This window comes from Pinus tabuliformis, chromosome 8 (genome assembly GCF_031772625.1).
Source record: "Pinus tabuliformis cultivar Carrire ecotype Pingquan chromosome 8, CPIR1, whole genome shotgun sequence".
In the NCBI taxonomy this organism is placed as follows: domain Eukaryota; kingdom Viridiplantae; phylum Streptophyta; class Pinopsida; order Pinales; family Pinaceae; genus Pinus; species Pinus tabuliformis.
The window spans coordinates 960709456-960731402 of record NC_142294.1 but is presented as its reverse complement, the minus strand read 5'-3'; the positions used below and the strand labels follow the sequence as shown (position 1 = coordinate 960731402).

The following is a 21947-nucleotide window of genomic DNA, read 5'->3' as shown; positions in this document are numbered from 1 at the left end:
ATACCTTCTGATGCTACACAAAAAATGAATGGGAATCTTTTGATCTCTTTAGGCTTGAAATCACAATACCATTTGCCATGCATATTCTCCTTGGAATGAGTATGCAATTATTTTCATCAATATGTTATCGTAGAAAATGTAAGCATCTACCACATGGTTCATAAAAGATTCAAAATAACTTGAAGCTAACCAAGGATTTGCGTCAAGCTTTGGGTCATTAGTAAACACATCAATAGAGAGTAAATAGGATATCTTGAAAGATATGATAAATCAAGGGGAACAAATACATAAGCATAAGATTATTTCTTGTTAAAAGCCATACCTTAAACATATGGGATGTTGATTTCTTAAGATCAAAGAATTCCTTAATCAAATTTATAATTTAATTTTTCATAATTTTTCTAGGCTGACTTAGGCTTGTGGGAATACCTTCTGATGCTACACAAAAAATGAATGGGAATCTTTTGATCTCTTTAGGCTTGAAATCACAATACCATTTGCCATGCATATTCTCCTTGGAATGAGTATGCAATTATTTTCATCAATATGTTATCGTAGAAAATGTAAGCATCTACCACATGGTTCATAAAAGATTCAAAATAACTTGAAGCTAACCAAGGATTTGCGTCAAGCTTTGGGTCATTAGTAAACACATCAATAGAGAGTAAATAGGATATCTTGAAAGATATGATAAATCAAGGGGAACAAATACATAAGCATAAGATTATTTCTTGTTAAAAGCCATACCTTAAACATATGGGATGTTGATTTCTTAAGATCAAAGAATTCCTTACCAATCATATAAACTATTGGAGAATGTAACTAGTTTCGGTCTTCATAATTGTCACTTGACTCATGTTATGATGTAATTTATTGTCAAAAGAAGAAAGAAAATGATGTAAAGATCAAACGAAGATTATTTTTTGTAAAGCATGGATTTCATGCTCAAGTCATTTGTTACTAGGTCAAGCATTTATTTTATGCTTTTAGGGTTTATATAAGTCAAAGAGTGCTTGTCATATTGTAAAAGATCCATTCGGGCATTTGTATCAAGGAAAGAAAAAATATTTTGTGTATAGAAGTGTCTAGAAGGCTCCCACAGCCAAGTCGACCAACCAAGGAGAAGTCGGCCTAGAGAGGGCTAATGGAGCCTCTTGGAAAGGCTATATAAAGGAAGAACTTTGACCTTATCAAATACACATCTTTGATTTCGATCTGCAATTGGAAAGGAGTGCGAAAGTCTTAGAAAAGCAAGGAGAAAGCTAGCGAAGAAAGGAAGAAGCCCTAGAAAAGTTCAGAGGTATAAAATATACCTGCTTTAGTTCAAACGTGCGAGAAACCTAGGGTTTCTAGGCATACATCAAGTATGGAGGTTGCAGTAATAGTTGTAGATTCTTCTTGGGGAACCGAAAGGCTAGCAGAGCCTTGCTTTTGGAAGAATATAGTTTTGTTGCTCTTGTTTTGTTCTGAAGAAGGATGATTGGTGGCCGACTTGGTTCTTGGTGGAGTCTCTGTTTTCTATTTGAGTCCTGGAAGTCTCATTTGAATTGTTTCTATAGAGAAATTCTTTTTAGGTTTTCCCCTTGGAGGGGTTTTGCCCTGGCTTGGACCCTATATCTTGTGTCCGTCTCTTTATTGTTGTGATCTTCATTGTGTTTGGCAATTGTTTTGATGAGAAGAACATAATAATCAAGAAAAAAGAAGAAATCTAAATATCACAAATAATTGTCAAGTCTAAGAGAAATCACCTTAATGTTGCCCTAATGGATTTCTAACATGGTATCAGAGCTAAGGTCAATATTAATGGCAGCTTGAAGATCACTGATTGCGCCAAGATTTACACATTTATGAAGTGATCACAATAAAGGAAAAGGAATTGTTTGCATTAGCCTTAAAGGCAAAGACAGGTAGATCAAGAGTTGAATTAGAAGAGATATTTTATGGGCTTCTTTTGTGCAAATCACAATAAGACCAGACCTCTGAAATAAGGTCACGGTCCTAGGCATGGGATCTAAAGTTTCTGAGGTGTCTAGAAGGGCTGGATAAACACACTTCAGGCAAACACATAATCTTTCAAGAGGTCCGAAGTGCACAGAGAGAGACCCATTCTAGGTCGAGAGTCCTATGCATATGTACAAGGAAGAACAATGCTTGTAATTACAAGCTTTGTGGACTAGTAGCATCCATTCTAGCTAGCGAAGGAAAACACCTTGTATATGAATCTAAACTGCAATAATTAGAGGCATTTTAGGCCTATTATAAAAGCATTTTAGTGACTGCTAAAAGTCCTAACCAAGAAAGCCAAAGGTATTGTATAAACTTCAGAAGTTCCAAAGAATTGATAGAGGTACCAGACCTCTTGCTAAAAGATAGTGAAGTAAGGAAGGATTGTGGTATCCCATTCAAAGTTCATTTGAAGCAAGGAGTTGTAATAGAAGTCTAGTTTGAGGTGCTAAAAGATAGTGAAATAAGGAAGGATTGTGGCATCCCATTCAAAGTTCATTTGAAGCAAGGAGTTGTAATAGAAGTCTAGATTGAGGATCTATGGTAGCATCTGCTGCATACCCTAACCAAAATTCAAGAGGAGCAACAATTAGTCACCTTGAGAAGAGCATCTTAGATCATGACAATAGTGGAAGTGACAAATACTTCTACAATGCTCTGGATTGTGAGATCAAGATTTTGAGAGACATATCCTTAAAAGTTTGCTATCTTGAAGAAGGCTTTGTAGAAACTTCCAAGTAATCATGGAAGACAAATGTACGTAGTCTTTGTCTATAAGGTATGTATAATTATTTTATGCATGTCTTGCTTAAGATGAATAAAGGGTTTGTATAATTACTAGAGAAAGTAATGACATGTAATGCATTAGGGTTTTGCCGCATGTTTTGAATCTAGGGTTTGTAGACTTCACATTGTTTTTGGTATATAGGGATTGTAAACCCTAGATGGGACTTGGATTAGAAAACCCTAGTTAAGTGAAAATTCGTAACCCTAATTGGTTTGCTCCCTCATAGAAGCCCTAGCTCTTGATATCTAGGGTTTGCAAGAAGAATCTAGGGTATATGGTAAACCATAGCAAGGGTTGAGTTGGATAAACCATAGGATGTGACATCAAAAACCTTAGGGCTGATGCTTTTGTTGAAAGTAATGACCTTATCAAGGGTAAGGTCAAGGAATTTAGGGTTTGTAATTAAGAACCCTAGGAATTCACCCTCTAAGAAACCATGGAAACCCTAGATTGACAAAATTAACATCATGCTTTTGTCTATGTATATTTTTCTTGGTTGTACTTGTTGGTGAAAGTTGTGGGTACATAAAGGAAGCAAAATAAGAAGGATAAAAGAACAAATCAAAGCAACACTTGTACTTGATGATAAGCATGATGGAAGGAGGGGACTGTAAGGACCTTGAAGGAATTGATGCTAACAAGTTCATTGGTGATTAAAATAGAACAAAATGAGAAAAACAACAAATATTTTATTATTTAGAGATGAAAGCAATGTTCACTTGCCTCTTCGAGGGGGTAACCTCCAGCAGAGCAGAGCTCAATTACAGAATAAGGCACAACATTCCTCAATGGGGAGTCTCTATCCTTTATATAGAATTCATACATACAATACCATGGGTCAGTACCATGGTTCTCTCAATACCATCTATCTAATACCATGGCCCGTTTGCAACTAACTGTGGTCGCTTTCTTAAATGTCGGTCAACCACTTACAATTATTAATACAGGCTTTATTGACTCTTTAACTAACTATAACTATGACTCGACCTTATTACATAAATAAAGGGGTGAGGGTTGGACCCTAACATGCCCTCCTCCATAAAAAGCAACCTTGTCCTCAACGCTGAAGCTACGGAAACTGCTGAAGAATAGTGGCTGGTTCCCAGGTCGCATCTTCTGGAGAGATGTCTTTCCACTTGACGAGGACTTCCTTGATCGTGCAACGGTGCAGATGTCGTTCTTGCGTGTCAAGGACCTGTTCAGGTTGGAGCCAGAGTGAACCTTCTTCATCCAATTCAGGTAGACTGGTTTGAATTCTACAATTGTTCCCCACCACTTTCTTGATGCATGATACATGGAAGACTGGATGGATTTTTGAAGTTGTTGGCAAGGCTAGCTTGTAGGCTATTGCTCCAATGCGCTGAAGTATTTGATAAGGTCCGTAGAATTTTGGAGCTAATTTTTGACAGCCCTTGTCTTTGAGTGATGTTTGCTTATATGGTTGCAGCCTCAAGAATACCTGATCCCCTTCTTGAAATGTGTGCTCTGAATGATGTTGGTTTGCCTGTTGCTTCATGCGATTCTGAGCTTGATGGAGATTATCTTTGAGACGGGCTAGCATGGTTGCACGGTTCTGTAGGAGTTGATCCACTGCTTGCACCTTAGAGCATCCAGGGATATAAGAAGTAGGTGAAGGTGGGAGTTGACCATACACTGCTTCATATGGAGTCATCTTGGTGGTTGCATGATAGTTAGTATTATACCACCATTTAGCTAGAGGTAGCCATTGTACCCATTGATGTTACTATTCTGAAGTGAAGCACCATAAGTATGTCTCCAAACATTTGTTGACTGCTTCAGTTTGACCATCAGTTTGGGGATGATAGGAAGTACTTAGTTGGAGTTGGGTGCCTTGTAGCTTGAAAAGTTCTTGCCAAAAGTTACTGGTGAAAGTTGGGTCACGATCAGACACAATGGAAGTGGGCATGCCATGCAGTTTGAAGATCTGGTCCATGAAAGCTTGAGCCACCAAAGTGGGGGTAAATGGGTGGGGTAGAGCGCAAAAATGAGCATATTTAGAAAGTCTGTCCACAACCACCATGATGACTGATTTGTTGCCTGACTTTGGAAGACTAGTAATGAAATCCATAGAAACATCCGTCCAAATTGAGGCAGGGATGGGCAATGGTTGTAAGGTGCCTGGTGACTTGACTGTTTCTCCTTTGTGGCATTGACACACATCACATTTAGCTACAAAAGTAAGAATGTCAGTTTTCATGCTTGTCCAAAAGAAAGAACGACGAGTGCGAGCATAAGTCCTCTGAAACCCTGCATGGACTGCAATGGGAGATGAGTGCAACTTTGCCAAAATGCGCGTTTTGAGGGCGAATGTCGGCGATATAACTACTCTATCCTTGTAGCGAAGAATCTCATCCTTCCAAGAGTAGCCAACTGAGGAATTAGGATCTGCTCTCAAGTTATTAATGAGTTGGGAGAGAGAGGGATGTGAAAACCATTCCTTGCGGGATTCTTCAATCCAATCTAGTATGGGAAGAGAGATTGATAGCAGGGTGCTTTCATCCTCAAATTGGTGTGATAAAGCATCCACTACTATATTGTCATGCCCTTTCTTGTAAATTATCTCATAATCATATCCCAACATTTTGGCCAACCATTTATTTTGCTGGGTCGAGGATAGATGTTGCCTCAAAAAATGTTTGAGGCTTTGATGGTATGTGCGGATTTGGAAACACCGGCCCAATAAGTATGGTCGCTCGGTATCTACTGCATGTAAGATGGCCATCATCTCCTTCTCATAGCTAGATTGTCCCAGATGCTTCCCACTCAGTTGTTGGCCAGTGAAAGCCAAGGGTCGACCTTCATGCATTAAGACAACCCCAATACAAGTACCTGAAGCATCACATTCAATCACAAAAGATTTGGTGAAGTCGAGTAGTGCCAATACGGAGTGGAACCCATGGCCTGTTTGAGAGCCATAAACCCCTGTTGTGCTGCATCAGTCCAGAGGAATGAATTTTTCTTGAGAAGGTTAGTGAGGGGTCTAGCAATGTGACCATAATTGCGGAGAAATTTGCGATAGTAGCCGGTGAGACCCAAAAATCCCCTCAAACTCTTCAAGGTTTTTGGTTGGGGCCAATCTTGCATTGCCTGTATCGTGTTGGGATCCACTCGGACACCTTCATGACCCACAATGTGGCCCAAATACTTGACTTCTTCCATGCCAAATGAGCACTTGGACAATTTGACAAATAATTTATTATTTCAGAGCAGTTGCAAGAGTAGGTCTACATGCTGAAGATGTTGTTCCCAGGTGAGACTGTAGATGAGAATGTCAATAAAGAAAACGAGGACAAATTTTCGGAGATATGGTTTCAGCAGGTGATTCATGAGGCTTTGAAAAGTGGATGGGGCATTACAGAGACAAAATGGCATGACCAAGAATTCATAATGGCCTTCATGAGTTCGGAAAGCAATCTTGAGAATGTCTACTTCTTTTATGCATATTTGGTGATAGCCCAAGCGAAGATCTAGCTTAGTAAAGAATTGAGCACCATGTAGTTCATCCAGCAGATCATCAACAACTGGGATAGGGAATTTGTCTTTGACCGTGAGCTTGTTGAGGGCCCTGAAGTGTTAGGTTATGGTATGTTCTGTGCTTATAACAATTTACTTCTTTTTCTTATTATATTCCATAGATTAGAAATCACATGTTCATAAAGTAAAGTGCAGATAGAACATTAAACGATCGACAGAAAACAAGCCAAGACAAGAGACACAAGATGTGGCGGCTAGCAAGGGACAAACCCCACAATGTGTGGGGAAACCCGTTGATCAAATCTTCTTTTTTCTTCAATAATTCAGCAGAGAGATAGTACAATAAATCTGATTTATATCAGCAGTAGCAAACCCTAGATTAGCAACATCAGCATTAGCGGCTTCATCATCAAACTAGGGCAAACGATATCTCACAAACCGACCGTCGGATCGGCTTGATTCCACCACCAAAAGTTGCAGCTTCCAGAGAAGGTTCAGATGAACCTACAGTGCAATTCAGATGAGATCTTTTGGTCCACGCAGGTCAAATTTTACTTTTGCAGTTGCAGCTTTAGTTTCAACAGCTTCCTTCAAACTAGGACAATCGATATCTTGCAAACCGTCCTTCGGATTGTCTTGATTCCACCACCAAAAGTTGCGGCTTTCAAAGGAGGTTCAGATGAACTTACAACGCAGTTTAGATGAGGAGATCTTCTGGTCCACGCAGGTCAAACTTCACTTCTGTAGTTGCAGCTTCAGTTTCAGCAGCTTCGGGCTTCACATGTGTGAGGGAGAGACCCTTTTCTGCGCAGTAGAGAAGAGACTCTTTTCTGTGCAGTAGAGAGAGAGAGAGATGTGATGAGATGAGTGAATCCAAATGAGGAAAAGTACTCCTGTATTTATACACAACGTTGGTGTTTGAATAGATGCGACTGTTGGGCTTCTGAGCCTACATGAGTTGTAGGACGGCTTGATAATAATTCCATCATCAAAATAAATTGATATCTCCATGAATATTTACCATAATTAGATGATCTTGATATCAATCCTACACCTCTCGACAAGAGGAATCTAATAAAAATATTATCAGCCATGAATAAGATGAACCACATGAAGTTTGGCCCTAGTTGCCAATTTTAACACTCCCTCTCAACTAGGGAGAACTTCATCTACAATCTGTCTATCGGTCGTTACTATTCATCCATCAAATGCACTACCCTATACAGCCTGACCCTTGTCCTGCTCTGCTCTATTTTGACTGTTCTGCTTTGTCTTGTTCTGCCCTGTACTGATCTGTACTGCTCTGCTTTTGTTCGAATTATGAAGAAGAAGAAATGATCGAGGATGTATCATACTGACTTAAAGTCAGCCTCAGAGTATGTACCACTGGTCCCAGACCAGTCTCAACCGACCCGAAGTCAGTGTCATAGTATGTACAACTCCTACCACTGGTCCCAAACCAATAACATCCTCCACTGACTCAAAGTCAGTCTCAGAGTGCGTACCATTGGTCCCAGACCAGTCTCAATCGACCTAAAGTCAGTGTCATAGAATGTACCACTCCTACCACTGGTCCCAGACCAGTATCATTGATCATAGATCAATGGAGATCATCCTAGCGTAGGGAGTACGGTAGATACAACGATGCGTCCATCGGTACTACTATGGTCCCTAACTTCATTTCCCTGCTCATTGATCAGATGAGAGGTACTTCCCATGAGTCCCAAACTGCAAGGGTAGGATATTTCGACAGGAGAACTTAATCAATCCCGTCCTCACAGGAGAACACATCAATCCTGCTACAATCGCCATGGAGAACACATCAATCCAGGTCGCCATGGAGAACACATCAATCCAGGCCTCACAAGAGAACACATCAATCCTGCTACAATCGCCATGGAGAACACATCAATCCAGGCCTCACAGGAAAACACATCAATCCTACTATAATCGCCATGGAGAACACATCAATCCAGGCCTCACAAGAGAACTAATCATCCTGCTACACAGGAGAGCGAATCATCCTGTTCCACAAGAGAGCGAATCATCTTGTCCCACAAGAGAGCCAATCATCTTGTTCTAGTGCACACCACCAGGGGAGGGTGAATCACCCTGTGGTCGTATGTTGCTCTAGTAAGAACTGCAAGCCCTCAGAGCTCAATGTATGCAACATGCAAGACCCTTGTACAAGGGTTTCTTGACGACTCCAAGTCGTTTGGGAAAATCACAGATTAGATCTTTCCTCGGGGCTTGACAAGGTGTATCGACCTGTACATCATCTTAATGCGATGGAGCCTCCTTGCTCATCGACTTACCATATCCCAGATGATGTCTATTGGCTGGAGCAATCCACGAATACAGGATTCCTCAATAATCGAATCCCACCTCTGGTTGTTACAGAGAATCACAGTGGTATGTGTTCAAACAGCTCACTGAAGAGCTTCCCCAACCGGGCAGCTTCATACGAGATCATACTCGTAGATATGTATCCGGTCTCGATGGTGGTTATGGCAACCGAATTCTGCTTCCTGCTCATCCATTATATCGAAGCAGAATCCAAAGAGAAACAACACTAAAAAGTGCTCTAGTGATCCTCCACACTACCTGCCTAATCAACATTCGAATAATCATGCAGTTTCATATTTCCAGCAGTATATCTCAATCCATGAGAGATTGTGTCCTAAAGACATCTCAGAGGATTCTTGGCACCAATCTAGTGAGGCTCAACTAAATATGAGCTCACAATGCTAACTGCAAAACATATGTTCGGACGGAGGTTCACCAAGAACATCAATCCGAATGAGTTTTTTTTGAAACTCAGAGGCATTTCCCAAATCTGGTCCAACATCACTACCATATAACTTCTGAAAGTTAAGATCCTCGAGGTAGTCACAGGCTTGTAGTCCACCATACCAAATCTTTTCAGAATCTTCACCACATATTTTCCTTGAGATAGGAAAATTTCCCTTGGCTTCTGCCACACTTCAAGTCCTTGGTTATTCATTTCAAATTTAGAAGCCAACTCCCTCTTACATTTGAGAATGAGAGGCTCTGCACTTGTTAGAAAGAGGTCATCCACATACAATAACAGTATGAGAGGTTTGTCATTTTCAACCTTAAAGTAAAGGTTAGGATCGGCTTTACTCCTAGTGAATCCCAACTTCATCAAGTAGCTATCGATCCTCTCATACCATGCTCTGGGTGCTTGTTTCAGCCCATAGAGAGCCTTCTTCAACCAGCATACATGAGATTTTCAATCATAAATCTCAAATCCTTCGGGTTGCTCCACATAGACCTCTTCTTTGATCGAACCGTGCAAGAACGCGGTCTTGACATCCATCTGATGTAGGTTCCATCCTTGTGGAAGCCACAAGGGCTATGATCAAGCGGATGGTCGTATATCTGGCAACAGGTGCAAGTATCACATCATAGTCTATACCTTCCTTTTGGGAGAAACCACGAGCAACAAAACGAGCCTTATACTTTTCTGTACTTCCATCCGTTGTATGCTTTATCTTGTAAAGCCATTTAGAAGTGACAATTGTCTTGTCCTGGGGTTTGGGAACTACTTCCCAGACATCATTCTCCATAATAGACTCATATTCTTTGGTCATAACATCCTTCCATACTTGATGCTTGACGGCATCTGAGAATGATGAAGGCTCATTTTGTATGATTGTGCTCATGATGGCTAGGTATCCCTGATACCTGTTGGGTTTCTTACTTTCACGGAAGGTTCCTCTGGGTGCAACATGTCCTTTAGCATCATCAAGTATCCCCCTAAGCCATGAAGGCCTCTTCCTAGAAGAGGAAGGCTCAGGTGGATAAATAGGATCTATGGGTTCCTCCACATCAGGCATTGTTACATCATCTACCCATAGAGACAGCTTCCATAATCGTACGATTCTTCCTTTCTGCCACACCATTCTGCTCAGGAGTATGTGGTGTAGTAGTCTCCCTCTTAATGCCAGCCTCAGATATGCCTGAGTGAACCAACTGTAATATATCAGAGGTCTTGCTTAGGCTTGAGGGGAATGGTCCCATTTTGAGCTTTCCTTCGGCACATCCCAAACATACACCTTTTTTTCTACTCGGAATTTGAGCATCCCTGTTACCATATGTCTTACATCGGGTAGATCTTTGTAATGAAGGTGGGCAAACCTCTAATGCCAAAGTTTGGATTGAAGAGTTGTGTCACAAGACATGACACTTAGCGGACTTCCACCGACCTGATATAAAGAATCAACTCGAAACCCAAGAGTAAAGGCATCTTTAACATTATTTTTCGATACACGTACCTTACAATCGCTGAAGGTTACCTTGTAGCCTTTGTCTTCCATTGTCGAGATGGATACCCGGTTCTTTCGGAGGTCAGGTGCATTTAATACATCCTGGAATTTCTAGCCTTCTTGAATGGTTGTCTTCTTCCTTGATTTCCAGCTTTCCTTTTACCTTTGCTATTGAATTTTCCATCCCTTCAATTACCATGAGAGGCATTTTGATCATCGTCACGGTGAGAGTCCTTTCTATCAGGGCATTCCCTTTGCATAGTGACCTACTTTATTGCAAATGTAACATCGTCCTTTTCTTCCACCCTTAGGTCCAGCCTTTCTTTTCGATTTAGACCCGAAATTATTTCTTTTCTTAGCATGAGAAGAAAAAGCATCATGAGGACCTTTAGGCAAGGGCATTTCTTGCTCTTCTACCCTTGTTTCTTCTTGAATGCATCTAGCCATTAATTCCTTGAAACCGGGAATTACATTATTGTTCAGAAGAGTAGTCCTGAACATGTACCATTCAGATGGTAATCCTCAAGAGTCGTGGGTGCCATTTCTCTGTTAGGAATAGTCTCCCCAATAGATAGGAGATCGTTCTTGATCTCGGTGATTCTTAAGAAGTATGCTTGCATACTCTCATCTTTACTCTTCTTGATTTCCCTCTGCTTATTTTTAAGAAAAAAAACTTGATTTGCATCATTAACTTTAAATAAACTCACCAGTCTATCGTAGATTTCCTTGGAGGTGTCCAGTTCAGAGATGTAGGCCACCAAGTGCTTGTCGATAAAGTCTCGGATGATCTTCTTTGTTTTGACTTCTCCGTTTTTCCATTTGTTCTAGGCTGCAGCAGATGCATTTGATGGAGGCTCAACAATATTGCCTCTTACATGGTTCAGCACTCCTTGATTTTTTAGGGTTAGATCGATAGACATCTTCCATCTGTGATAGTCAGCTTTCTCACGAAGCTTGTCTTCGGCAGGAAAGAGTGTTGAGGACCCCATAGTTCTTTTAGGATAGCCTTGCCAATCTTCTCTTCGGTGATTACTCTTGCTCTTGCTCGGGCTTTGTCTTCACCTCAGCTTTGATACCATGTTATGGTATGTTCTATGCTTATAACAATTTACTTATTTTTCTTATTATATTCCATAGATTAGCAATCACATGTTCATAAAGTAAAGTGCAGATAGAACATTAAACGATCGACAGAAAACAAGCCAAGACAAGAGACACAAGATGTGGCGGCTAGCCAGGGACAAACCCCACAATGTGTGGGGAAACCCTTTGATCAAATCTTCTTTTATCTTCAATAATTCAACAGAGAGAAATAGTACAATAAATCTGATTTATATCAGCATTAGCAAACCCTAGATCAGCAGCATCAGCATTAGCGACTTCATCATCAAACTAGGGTAGACGATATCTCACAAACCGACTGTCGGATTGGCTTGATTCCACCACCAAAAGTTGTGGCTTCCAGAGGAGGTTCAGATGAACCTACAACGCATTTCAGATGAGATCTTCTGGTCCACGCAGGTCAAACTTCACTTCTACAGTTGCAGCTTCAGTTTCAACAACGTCCTTCAAACTAGGACAATCGATATCTTGCAAACCGTCCGTCGGATTGACTTGATTCCACCACCAAAAGTTGTGGCTTTCAAAGGGGGTTCAGATGAACCTACAACACAGTTCAGATGAGGAGATATTTTGGTCCACGCAGGTCAAACTTCACTTCTGTAGTTGCAGCTTTAGTTTCAGCAGCTTTCGACTTCACATGTGTGAGGGAGAGACCCTTTTCTGCGCAGTAGAGAAGAGACTCTTTTTTGTGCAGTAGAGAGAGAGAGATGTGATGAGATGAGTGAGTCCAAATGAGGAAAAGTCCTCCTGTATTTATACACAACGTTGGCGTTTGAATAGATGTGACTGTTGGGCTTCTGAGCCTACATGAGTTGTAGGTCAGCTTGATAATAATTCCATAATCAAAATAAATTCATATCTCCATGAGTACTTATCGGAATCAGATGATCTTGATATCAATCCTACACCTCTCGACAAGAGGAATCTAATAAAAATATTATCAGCCATGAATAAGATGACCCACATGAAGTTTGGCCGTAGTTGCCAATTTTAACATGAAGTCTGGACACATGCACCATTTCCCATCTTTCTTGAGCACCATGACCACTGGTGATGAATAAGGATTGATGCTAGGATGGATGACATCGGCTTCAAGGAGTTCCTTGAAGAATTTTTCAATTTCATTCTTTTGGGTGAAAGGATACCGATATGGCCGCAGATTCGGTGGTTTTGCCCTTTGGACCAAAGTGACGCTATGATCATGTTCCCCTCTAAAGGGTGGAAGCTCTTTAGGTTTGTCAACTACTTGCTGGTGTCGATTGAAGACCTGTTGCATGTTAGGATGAATATGAAGAGTAATGGGCTCGATGGCTTGAATGGCATTAAACTGGGCGATAACTGCATGATGGCCCTTTTTCAACAACTTTTCCATGCGATGTGAGTTGATGATAGAAGGAGCACCTGCCTGGAGTCCACGGAGGGTATGCATATGGTCATCCTGCTTAAAGCTCGTATATAACTCCTGGAAATCCATGGTGATTGGGCCTAGTGTGCGAAGCCATTCATCCCCAAGACAATGTCACAACCACCCATGTTAATCGCAAACATGTGGGTCTTGAGGTGGTAGTCTCCCATCTGAAGTTTCCCCGTCAGCAATCTGGACCTGGAAATTAGAGACTGCCCTGACAAAACAATGAATAGCTTCGGCGGCTCGCTGATGGATAAAGTTATGAGTGCTGCCACTATCAATCAATACTACTATAGGGCGATGTTTAATAAAGCCTCTGATTTTGAGAGTTTGGGGCACAGAAATGCTTGCCAAAGCATGTAGCGAGATAATTGGTTCCTCTGGCGTAGCTGGGAGTTCATTGTCTTGCTAGGTTTCCTCAACTTCGTCCTTTGGTCCCTTAAGGGGTGGGGCTTCCTGAGATGAGTTGTGATCAGTAACATCAATTTTGAAAGAATTTGGGTTCCTTACATTTATGACCTGGGGAGTATTTGTCTTCGCAGTAGTAGCACAATCCTTCTTTTCTTCTTTCAGCGATTTTTGTCGGAGACACCTTTTGATCCTTAAGTGTTTAGGTAGGGCCTTGAGCCTGGGTGGGGCGTCCCTTGGCTATGAAATTTGGACGAGGAGATTGGGTAGCTAAAGGACGTTCCACTTCGATAGCCTTGTTGCAAGCGTTTATCCATGTAGGTGGGTGGTGCATCCGGACATGTGCTTGGATGGCTTCTTTGAGACCACTTATAAAACATTCCAAGTAGAATCATCTCCTAGACCATCTGTGCGGATGGCCAACGCCTCAAAGGCTACAATGTATTCTTTTACTATGCTTGTTTGCTAGAGCTTAGTAAGACGACCCAAAAAATTAGTCTCTATCAAAGCGGTCACAAAGAGATTTTGAGAACACCTGCCAAGTTATTTTCCCAGGATAGCATTTCTGATGCCACTGCCACCATTGCCATCTCTCTTGGTCCAAGTAAAGGGCTCCCACACGTATTTTAGTTGGATCATCTCGGATATCATTTAGAAGGAAATATTGTTCCATTTGTGCTACCCATACTGTCAAATTAGAGTCATCAAATTTATACATGTCCAGCTTGGGTGGTCGAGGGTGGGAATGTTGGTGATTTCCATGGAGGTGAATATGATGGCTAGATTCTCCTTCAAGGTCTTCATTAAGACCATGTGCCTCCGGATGCCACCCCGACGTGCTCACTTGGAAAGTGTCCATGAATTTCTGCATCTGGTCCGCTATGTTCTTGAAAGAAGCCAACTGTTTTTCAAGGCTCTTAATCTTCTCATTGGCCATGGCTTGAGCTTTGGTTTCTACCATACACAGATCTTGGTCACTTGTCGTCACTTTGAAAAAAATTGGGATCACCTGAAATTGAAGCTAACAAGTGAATGGTACCACTGTGATCAGCTCATCGTCCTGATTCTTATGGGATAAGTCTCTTATAAGCGTCCTGGGAAGGTATAAGCGTTCCGGGAAGGCCTCAGAAAATTTGATCTTGCCCAATGTCCTACGAGAATCGCCCTAGGGTATAGGAGCCACAAGCCTCACTACACAAATGGTCAGATCTACCTGCGAAACCCCCAACTGTTGAATGTGAGTTGGATTGCAGCGGCGACAAAACCCCAACTGCTAGATTTGAATGGTACTGTGGCGGTAGAACCTCAACTGGTGGATTTGATTGTTGCTGCGGCGATAGAACCCCAACTGCTAGATCTGATCTGGAAAATAAGATAATGGCGATCTTTTGAGAGTCGAGGGAACTATGGTCTCAAAGGAGTGTCAGGTGCTACGGATCGCAATATACATTAGGTTCCAACAATAGTACTTGGCCCAATCTTTTAGGGCACTAACAAAGGAGGATCAACCATTCCCTTAGCCGTACTATCTGACTACCCTATCGTACGCGCAAATAATCTCCCCGAGTGCTGTTCTCGGTGTACTGTAGAAGCAAGATGGCCTATGGTTTATCTAAGGCGAGGTTTCAGGTGAGCCTAAGGGGCTTTTGATATACCCAGAGGGTACGTGCAAGGCAGTCTGTGTGCGGTTCTATCTAATGCACTACTACTCGAAGGGGTACCTACAAGGGTTACAAGAGAGTCCAACTAGCGTGACCACCTCTTGTATTTCCTGCTTGCATGCCTCCCCAAATCCGCAGTTTTATGCACTTAACGACAGATCTCGTGGTTTAAAGACGTCGGAACACGTTTCTAGCTTTAAAAAAATTCCGTCAAAAATGGAGATACCACTGGACCTGGAAAGTGCTCTGATACCACTTGTTATGCTCTTGACTTGCGAGAAAATTCCAGAATACCAAATATGCGAAGAAATACAACCTAGAACACAGAACAAAATGAGAAAAACAACAAATATTTTATTATTTAGAGATGAAAGCAATGTTCACTTGCCTCTACGAGGGGGCAACCTCCAGCAGAGCAGAGCTCAATTACATAATAAGACACGACATTCGGCAATGGGGAGTCTCTATCTTTTATATAGGACTAATATATACAATACCATGGGTCAATACCATGGTTCTCTCAATACCATCTATCTAATACCATGGCCTGTTTGCAACTAACTGTGGTTCCTTTCTTAAATGCAGGTCAACCACTTACAATTATTAATATGAGCTTTATTGACTCTTTAACTAACTATAACTATGACTCGACCCTATTACATAAATAAAGGGGTGAGGGTTGGACCCTAACAAAAAGTTTGGCGGTCTAAAATTTGTCTGCTTTAGTTCACACATGCAAGAAACTTAGGGTTTTTTGGCCATACCTGAGGTACGAAGGTTACAATAATAGTTGTAGATTCTTCTTGGGGAACTGAAAGGTTAGAAGAGCCTTGCTTTTGGAAGAATATTGTTTCGCTACTCTTGTCTTGTTTGAAGAAGGATGATTGGTGGCTGGCTTAATTCTTGATGGAGTCTCTGTTTTGGGTTTGAGACCTGGAAGTCTCATCTGAATTGTTTCTATAAGAAGAAAAGTTCTTTTTGGGTTTTCCCCTTGGAGGGGTTTTGCCTTGGCTTGGAGCCTATAGCTCGTGTCCATCTCTTTATTGTTGTGATCTTCATTGTTTTTGGCAATTGTCTTGATGATAAGAACATAATAATCAAGAAAAAGAGAAACTTAAATATCACAAGTAATTATCAAGTCTAAGAAAAATCACCCTAATGGATTTCTAACAAAGTCCCCAATATACCTTAATTCTTTCTTTAGGGGAATTATCTCTTGTAGAGTACCTTTTTGTTGTATTTTCATTTGGTGGAGTTGCTAAATAAGACAAATCAGGTTAGCAATAACAATAATCTCATCAAGATATTAATACAAAAAAACACACTGAACAACATAGGGGATGGACTTTCTCCCCAACAATAGCACCAAAAAATGTTACCATCAGAATTAGCACCTTTATAGAAGTCCCAACCATGGTGGCATGGGGGTAAGCATGCTTGAGAAATAAACCACTATTGTCTCTGTGCAATCTCCCCTTCACTTTAGGCCAACTCCTTGAAGCCATGCAGGGTATCCTAATCTATAGAAACAGACTTATAAAGTGTATTGTTGTCATGCACAATGTGGTTCACTTCAACAAACACATGAATCAATATATGGTTAGATAGACTAGTGCAAAGTGATAAGATGCCTTGTTCAACAAGAAATCAGAGCATGAATCACCACAATATAATGAGGGGTTGTGATCTAGTTAATAACTGTCGGAACTAAAATAAAGATATGCTTTCATAGAAAATACCAATCAACACTTAGATTTCACTCAATAAATACAAGAATATGCTACAGTTTTAGTGCACAAAACTGAGATATGATTACACGCACCAAGAAAACAAGATATGTATGAGTTACCACTTGAGTATATGCTAGAAATATGACAACCTTACTGCTGTACACAAATTCCAGATTTGATTTATGATGAAAAAACACAGAAAATGAGATTTGGAGTGAGGGAAAGCAACCCAAGAGTGCCGAAAGGCACTTAGAACAATGTATCTTGGGTGCTTTTTGTAAGGCAATGATATAACATGTAAAAATAACCCAACAATGATAAAATTACAAACTCAATGATAATGATAAATAACCATGAAATTAACACAAACTTGTAAAAAAGACAAAAATCTCCAAATTGGAGTATAAGCATGATTGAGCACTTAGGCGATGAATTTCATCATTAGATTGTGTTAGATAAGCTTTATAAACAATCTAGGAATGAAATATAAGCTAGAGTAGGGTTAGAATGCACCTTTTAGGGTCAAACTCTAGCTTTTAGGGTTTCACAAAGTTTGAATTTTTAATGCTGCAATTTAATATATAAAATTGGTAGATGCTTTAAATTAGCCCACAAAACTTTAGGTAAAATCTTTTAATACAAATATGGGGGGCTGTTTTGTCCCTTGAGGGTGAGAAGTCAACAATTAAGCACAAACCCTAGGAGAAATATGTCTAGAAAATGAAATAAACATTTAGATTCCTCTAGAAAATGAATAAATATTTTTATTCGATTTTATCTTTTATGATTCTTTTGTATTTTTATCTTCACAAGTCAAGAAAGAAAACAATTTGTTTTTTTAGGGTTTCTGATTGGTTGTTGGGAGACTTGATGTCTTGTCTCCACTTGGGGCTTATGGTGTCAACAAGAATGCCCCTCTAAGATTTGGTTATCTAATGCTTATGGATTAGAATAAGAAACTAGAGCCTAAAGGCTAAATATCCCTTATCTAATCAATGTAAGTCAAGAAAACCAAGGCCTTACAAGAAGCTTTCCTCAAGGGAAAGCTTTCATTGACAAGGTCAAGAATGGCTTGGAAAGAATATTTAAAACTAGCGTTAGGGAGCATGAAACTAACCAAAAAGGAGTTTGGGCACTTACCAAGCCAATTAAGGAGGATGGAAGAGGTACAAACCCTAGATGTCCTCCTTCCAAGTGACAAATTTTCCCTTCAATGGTTCGATCTTGCTAGCTAGTAGAGTTCTTGAACATCCGCAATAACATCTTCAATGATGAATCAAAAAAAAAAATCTCCAAGAATTGACACCATAATACCAAAAAGGATCTTTTGTTAATGGCTTATGAGAATGCTCTCCAAACAATTGACAACAACTTGAATTGACAGAAAGACCTTTATTTATAGATGAAGCTTCTAACTCCTTCCCATTATTTATTCCCTAAATTTAAGTTAAGGGAACAACATAAAAGTGACTTGTCATCCACACAAGTAAGGAGACTAAGTCATAAATAAGAATATGATACCACATATGCACAAATCCCTTGAAAGCGAGGCCGTTCCTTCAAAACAACCCCATAAAAGTGTAATATGACGTTCTATAACCTCCAAAATAAGCCTCAATGGAATGGCCATGTCGATACCTCTGGTTGGAGCACTTCCATGAAGCATAGAAATGACTCTGCACATCATATGGAATGCTCTTGACCAATGGATGTCTGCAATTTGTATAATCTTATTGCATGACAGGTTGTTTGGGGTTTTTTGTTCTGGTGGTTTATATTGTTTAGCGAGCTCCTTGAGGTTCTAATTTTTTTTATACGCATGCAACAAATTCTACTATAACACACACAGCAAATAAGAGAACACATATAGACAAGATTGCTGGGTAGTTTTATTTCAACGGATGGACTGAGAAATACACGTCTGGGACAATTCTTAGATGATCAAGTGATGGGAATTGAAGCTGCCAGCCAGGTCTAGTATAAACGTAACTCCTTCGATGTTATTCCTCCTCCATTTGCAAGATTCGAGGCACTCAACTGCTAGCTTGAAATTTATATTTGGTTGTGGTTGCCTGGCTCACGGCCTCAACGACAGGAAGGGCCGAACTAGCTCGTGTAAGGAACTAACAGCAACTGTATTATTGCTTAATGGCTGGTGACTACCTTTATCAGCGGTTCTGCGTGTTCGTGCATTCACAAATAGTGGATCGGGCCTCCTCCTGAGCCTACTGTCAACCCTGAGCAGGCTGAGCGTCCTCCCTCCTGTGTATACGACCTTACAGCCCTTGCGCATACCGGCTGTATCTCCTGGTGTCTATGCAGTCTCACATCAACAGGTTTCATGTGTGGTATATGGCTGTTTCGGGCCCCTTTCAAGCTCCACAGACGACAAACTGCCTATAGGTTCGTTCCGCGCTCACGTAGGAACTCCTAGCCGCGGTTTATGACTGTCCCCCACTAATACGGGCCTCGATCTTCCATCCCATGCTCCCACGACCCTCTTCTCAGCCGAGATGGCCTCCCTAGCCACTACAACAGTCTCGAATTCACCCAGGTAGCCTCGATACCTTCTCCTCAACGATTTGCGGCCTGTGTATACTGTGGCAGTCCGCACCAGCGCTCTAACCCTCCTCTCAGCGCACAGGTGCCCATGCGAGCCAGCTAGCTCCGCCCTGTACATCCAACAATCACTTGCTCCTCTCAGCTAGTGGTAACTCGTAGGGGAATGAAAGCTCTCCAGGCCGATTAATTCACTATCAACATGTGCAATGACAGATTGCGATCTCGATTTGTGTAACGTAAGAAGGTTTCCCTGGCGAGAAAAATCATTCCCAATGAACCTCTTGATGATGCCGATCTCGTCACATGAAAACTGATAAGAGATCTGTAGAATCTCTTCTCAACTAGCTAGGGTGGATGATTGTTCTAAACCAGTTTTCGCTCCAAGGGTTTTCGTCACAGGAAGAAATAAGCATCAAAGCTGTGCAATCCAATCTTCAATAGAAAATATTCTTCCCAGGAAGAAATAAGCATCAAAGCTGTCCAATCTAATCTTCAATAGAAAATATAAAAAATGCATAATGAGAGGGACATCAATTTCTTCTCTTTTAATTTCCTTTTTTCCAATTTCTCTCCTTTTCTCCAAATTTGAATTTATTGCCGCCTTCTTTTACGTTTTTTTTTTTTTTGCTTTTCTAATGTTTCTCATCACTTTTATTATTGTCAACTTTGTAACGTCATATAAAGTCATCATGTCTTTTATTATTGTCACTTTGTAACGTCACTTTATAAAGTCATCATGACCTCTAACATTTTATAAGTCATCATGATCCCTACATTTTATTTACTAATTGATCCAATTTATTAATGTCACCCATACGACTCTAGCCCATGAAAGTCGAAAATGAGCTAATAAGTCGTCCCTCTGCCGATCATTCGAAGGAGACATTACATCATAAAATGGGTCATTAAACCCGAACAAGCAAAGTGACATCCAAATGAGTGAGGTTAGCATTCAAGCTCAAAACATTAGTCTTCAAATTGTCTTTAAGCTACGTCCACATTATCGTCATTGTTGTAATTTCGTGGCATATTATTTCTTCTTGCTAAGTAGTTACTGAAGTCATCACATGCTCCAAATAATCCCCACTTCTATCATACATGCTCATACATGTGGGTTGGCGCTCATAATTGAAGAAAACAAAAGTTCCAAAAGTGACAAATAAGGAAAATGCTCTTCCTTCTTCAAGGTGATGTGTAGATGAGGTCCATGTGTGACAAAAAGTCCAGTTGTGCCTTCTAGAATGTGACTAATGTCTCAATAAACATGATATCGCCTCTAGAAATATGAATACTAGCCAAAGTGTGGTACATACATAAGAGAATGAGTACATACATAAGAGAAGGGGTCTATGGGGTACAAAATAGGCATGCTAAACATAGCTATGGCAACCTATACATAATGCAATCACATTTACATAGTATATATAATAACTAAGTGACTAGGGGCTCTTGTAGATCATGTATCTTACTAGATGCACCACAAGATGCCCAAATACCTACCCAAGACAAAAATTCCCAACTTGATCAGGTGTTATTGCCATCAAAAGAAAATAGGCCAAAGCAATAAAACCAAACACCTTAAAATGGGGACTAAAACGATTAACCATGACTGACCACCAAAAAGGTTTGGGCTACCAACTAAACAATTACTTTCATATCAATCGTCCCAAGATGACCCAAATACAATACATAGATACATCATTGTCACTTTTTTGGCTCATCATGATGGTCACATGTGGTGAAAAAATTTAAATTATATTACAGAAAATTTGAGGTGTAATAGAGTAATCATATAATATTAACGATATTCAATGGCTTAATTAATCCAATGTCAAGCTTGCATGAGATTCCAAAATCTTATCTTTACTATATTTGTCAATATCAATCAAGGTTCCTAAAAGGACAATAACGAAAGCTCGGATATTCTCAATAGACAATTATAATTTATGTCAATTGTAGGTTAATCCATAAAATAACATACAAATAAAATGTTACATATTCTCAATATACCATTATAATTTATGTCAATAGTAGGTTAATCCATAAAATAACATACAAATAAATAAAATGATGCATGTTAATGAAAATCAAAAGAACTAAAGTGCAAATTTGTTCTTCAAATTAGGGCTATATTAAATTAGCTTCATATGTTTAGAATTTTCTTTTCATTTGTCCTCTATCTAGGATTCAACTATTCACTTTTCTAACATTTCTTCAAGTTTCGATAATATTTTTAAGGATAATGTTTCGATGATGTGGTCCTCAGGAGCCATCACGTAATTGCAATTGATATAAATCCAAAAAAGATTGAGTATGCTCGTCACAATGCAAAAATATATGGAGTTGATGATCGCATTGACTTTATCGTTGGAGACTTTTTTCAGCTTGCTCCTTCTCTAAAGGTATTGTTTTATCTTTTGTTTACATCTCAATTGAAATGCAAAGTGTAGAGTCTTAAAAGTGTGTAACATAGGCATATCA

At 40.1% G+C, this 21947-nt stretch overlaps 1 protein-coding gene across 4 annotated transcripts in view; it reads left to right on the top strand.

The window, feature by feature from the left end:
- Window positions 1-21947, top strand: part of LOC149238661 (uncharacterized) — a 505729-nt gene that overhangs the window by 266552 nt on the left and 217230 nt on the right. For all 4 annotated transcript variants that reach the window (XM_089367018.1, XM_089367017.1, XM_089367019.1 and 1 more), the window contains one exon: window positions 21733-21868. In XM_089367018.1, coding sequence (XP_089223144.1) covers window positions 21733-21868 — 136 coding nt within the window. The remainder of the gene's footprint in view (window positions 1-21732; window positions 21869-21947) is intronic.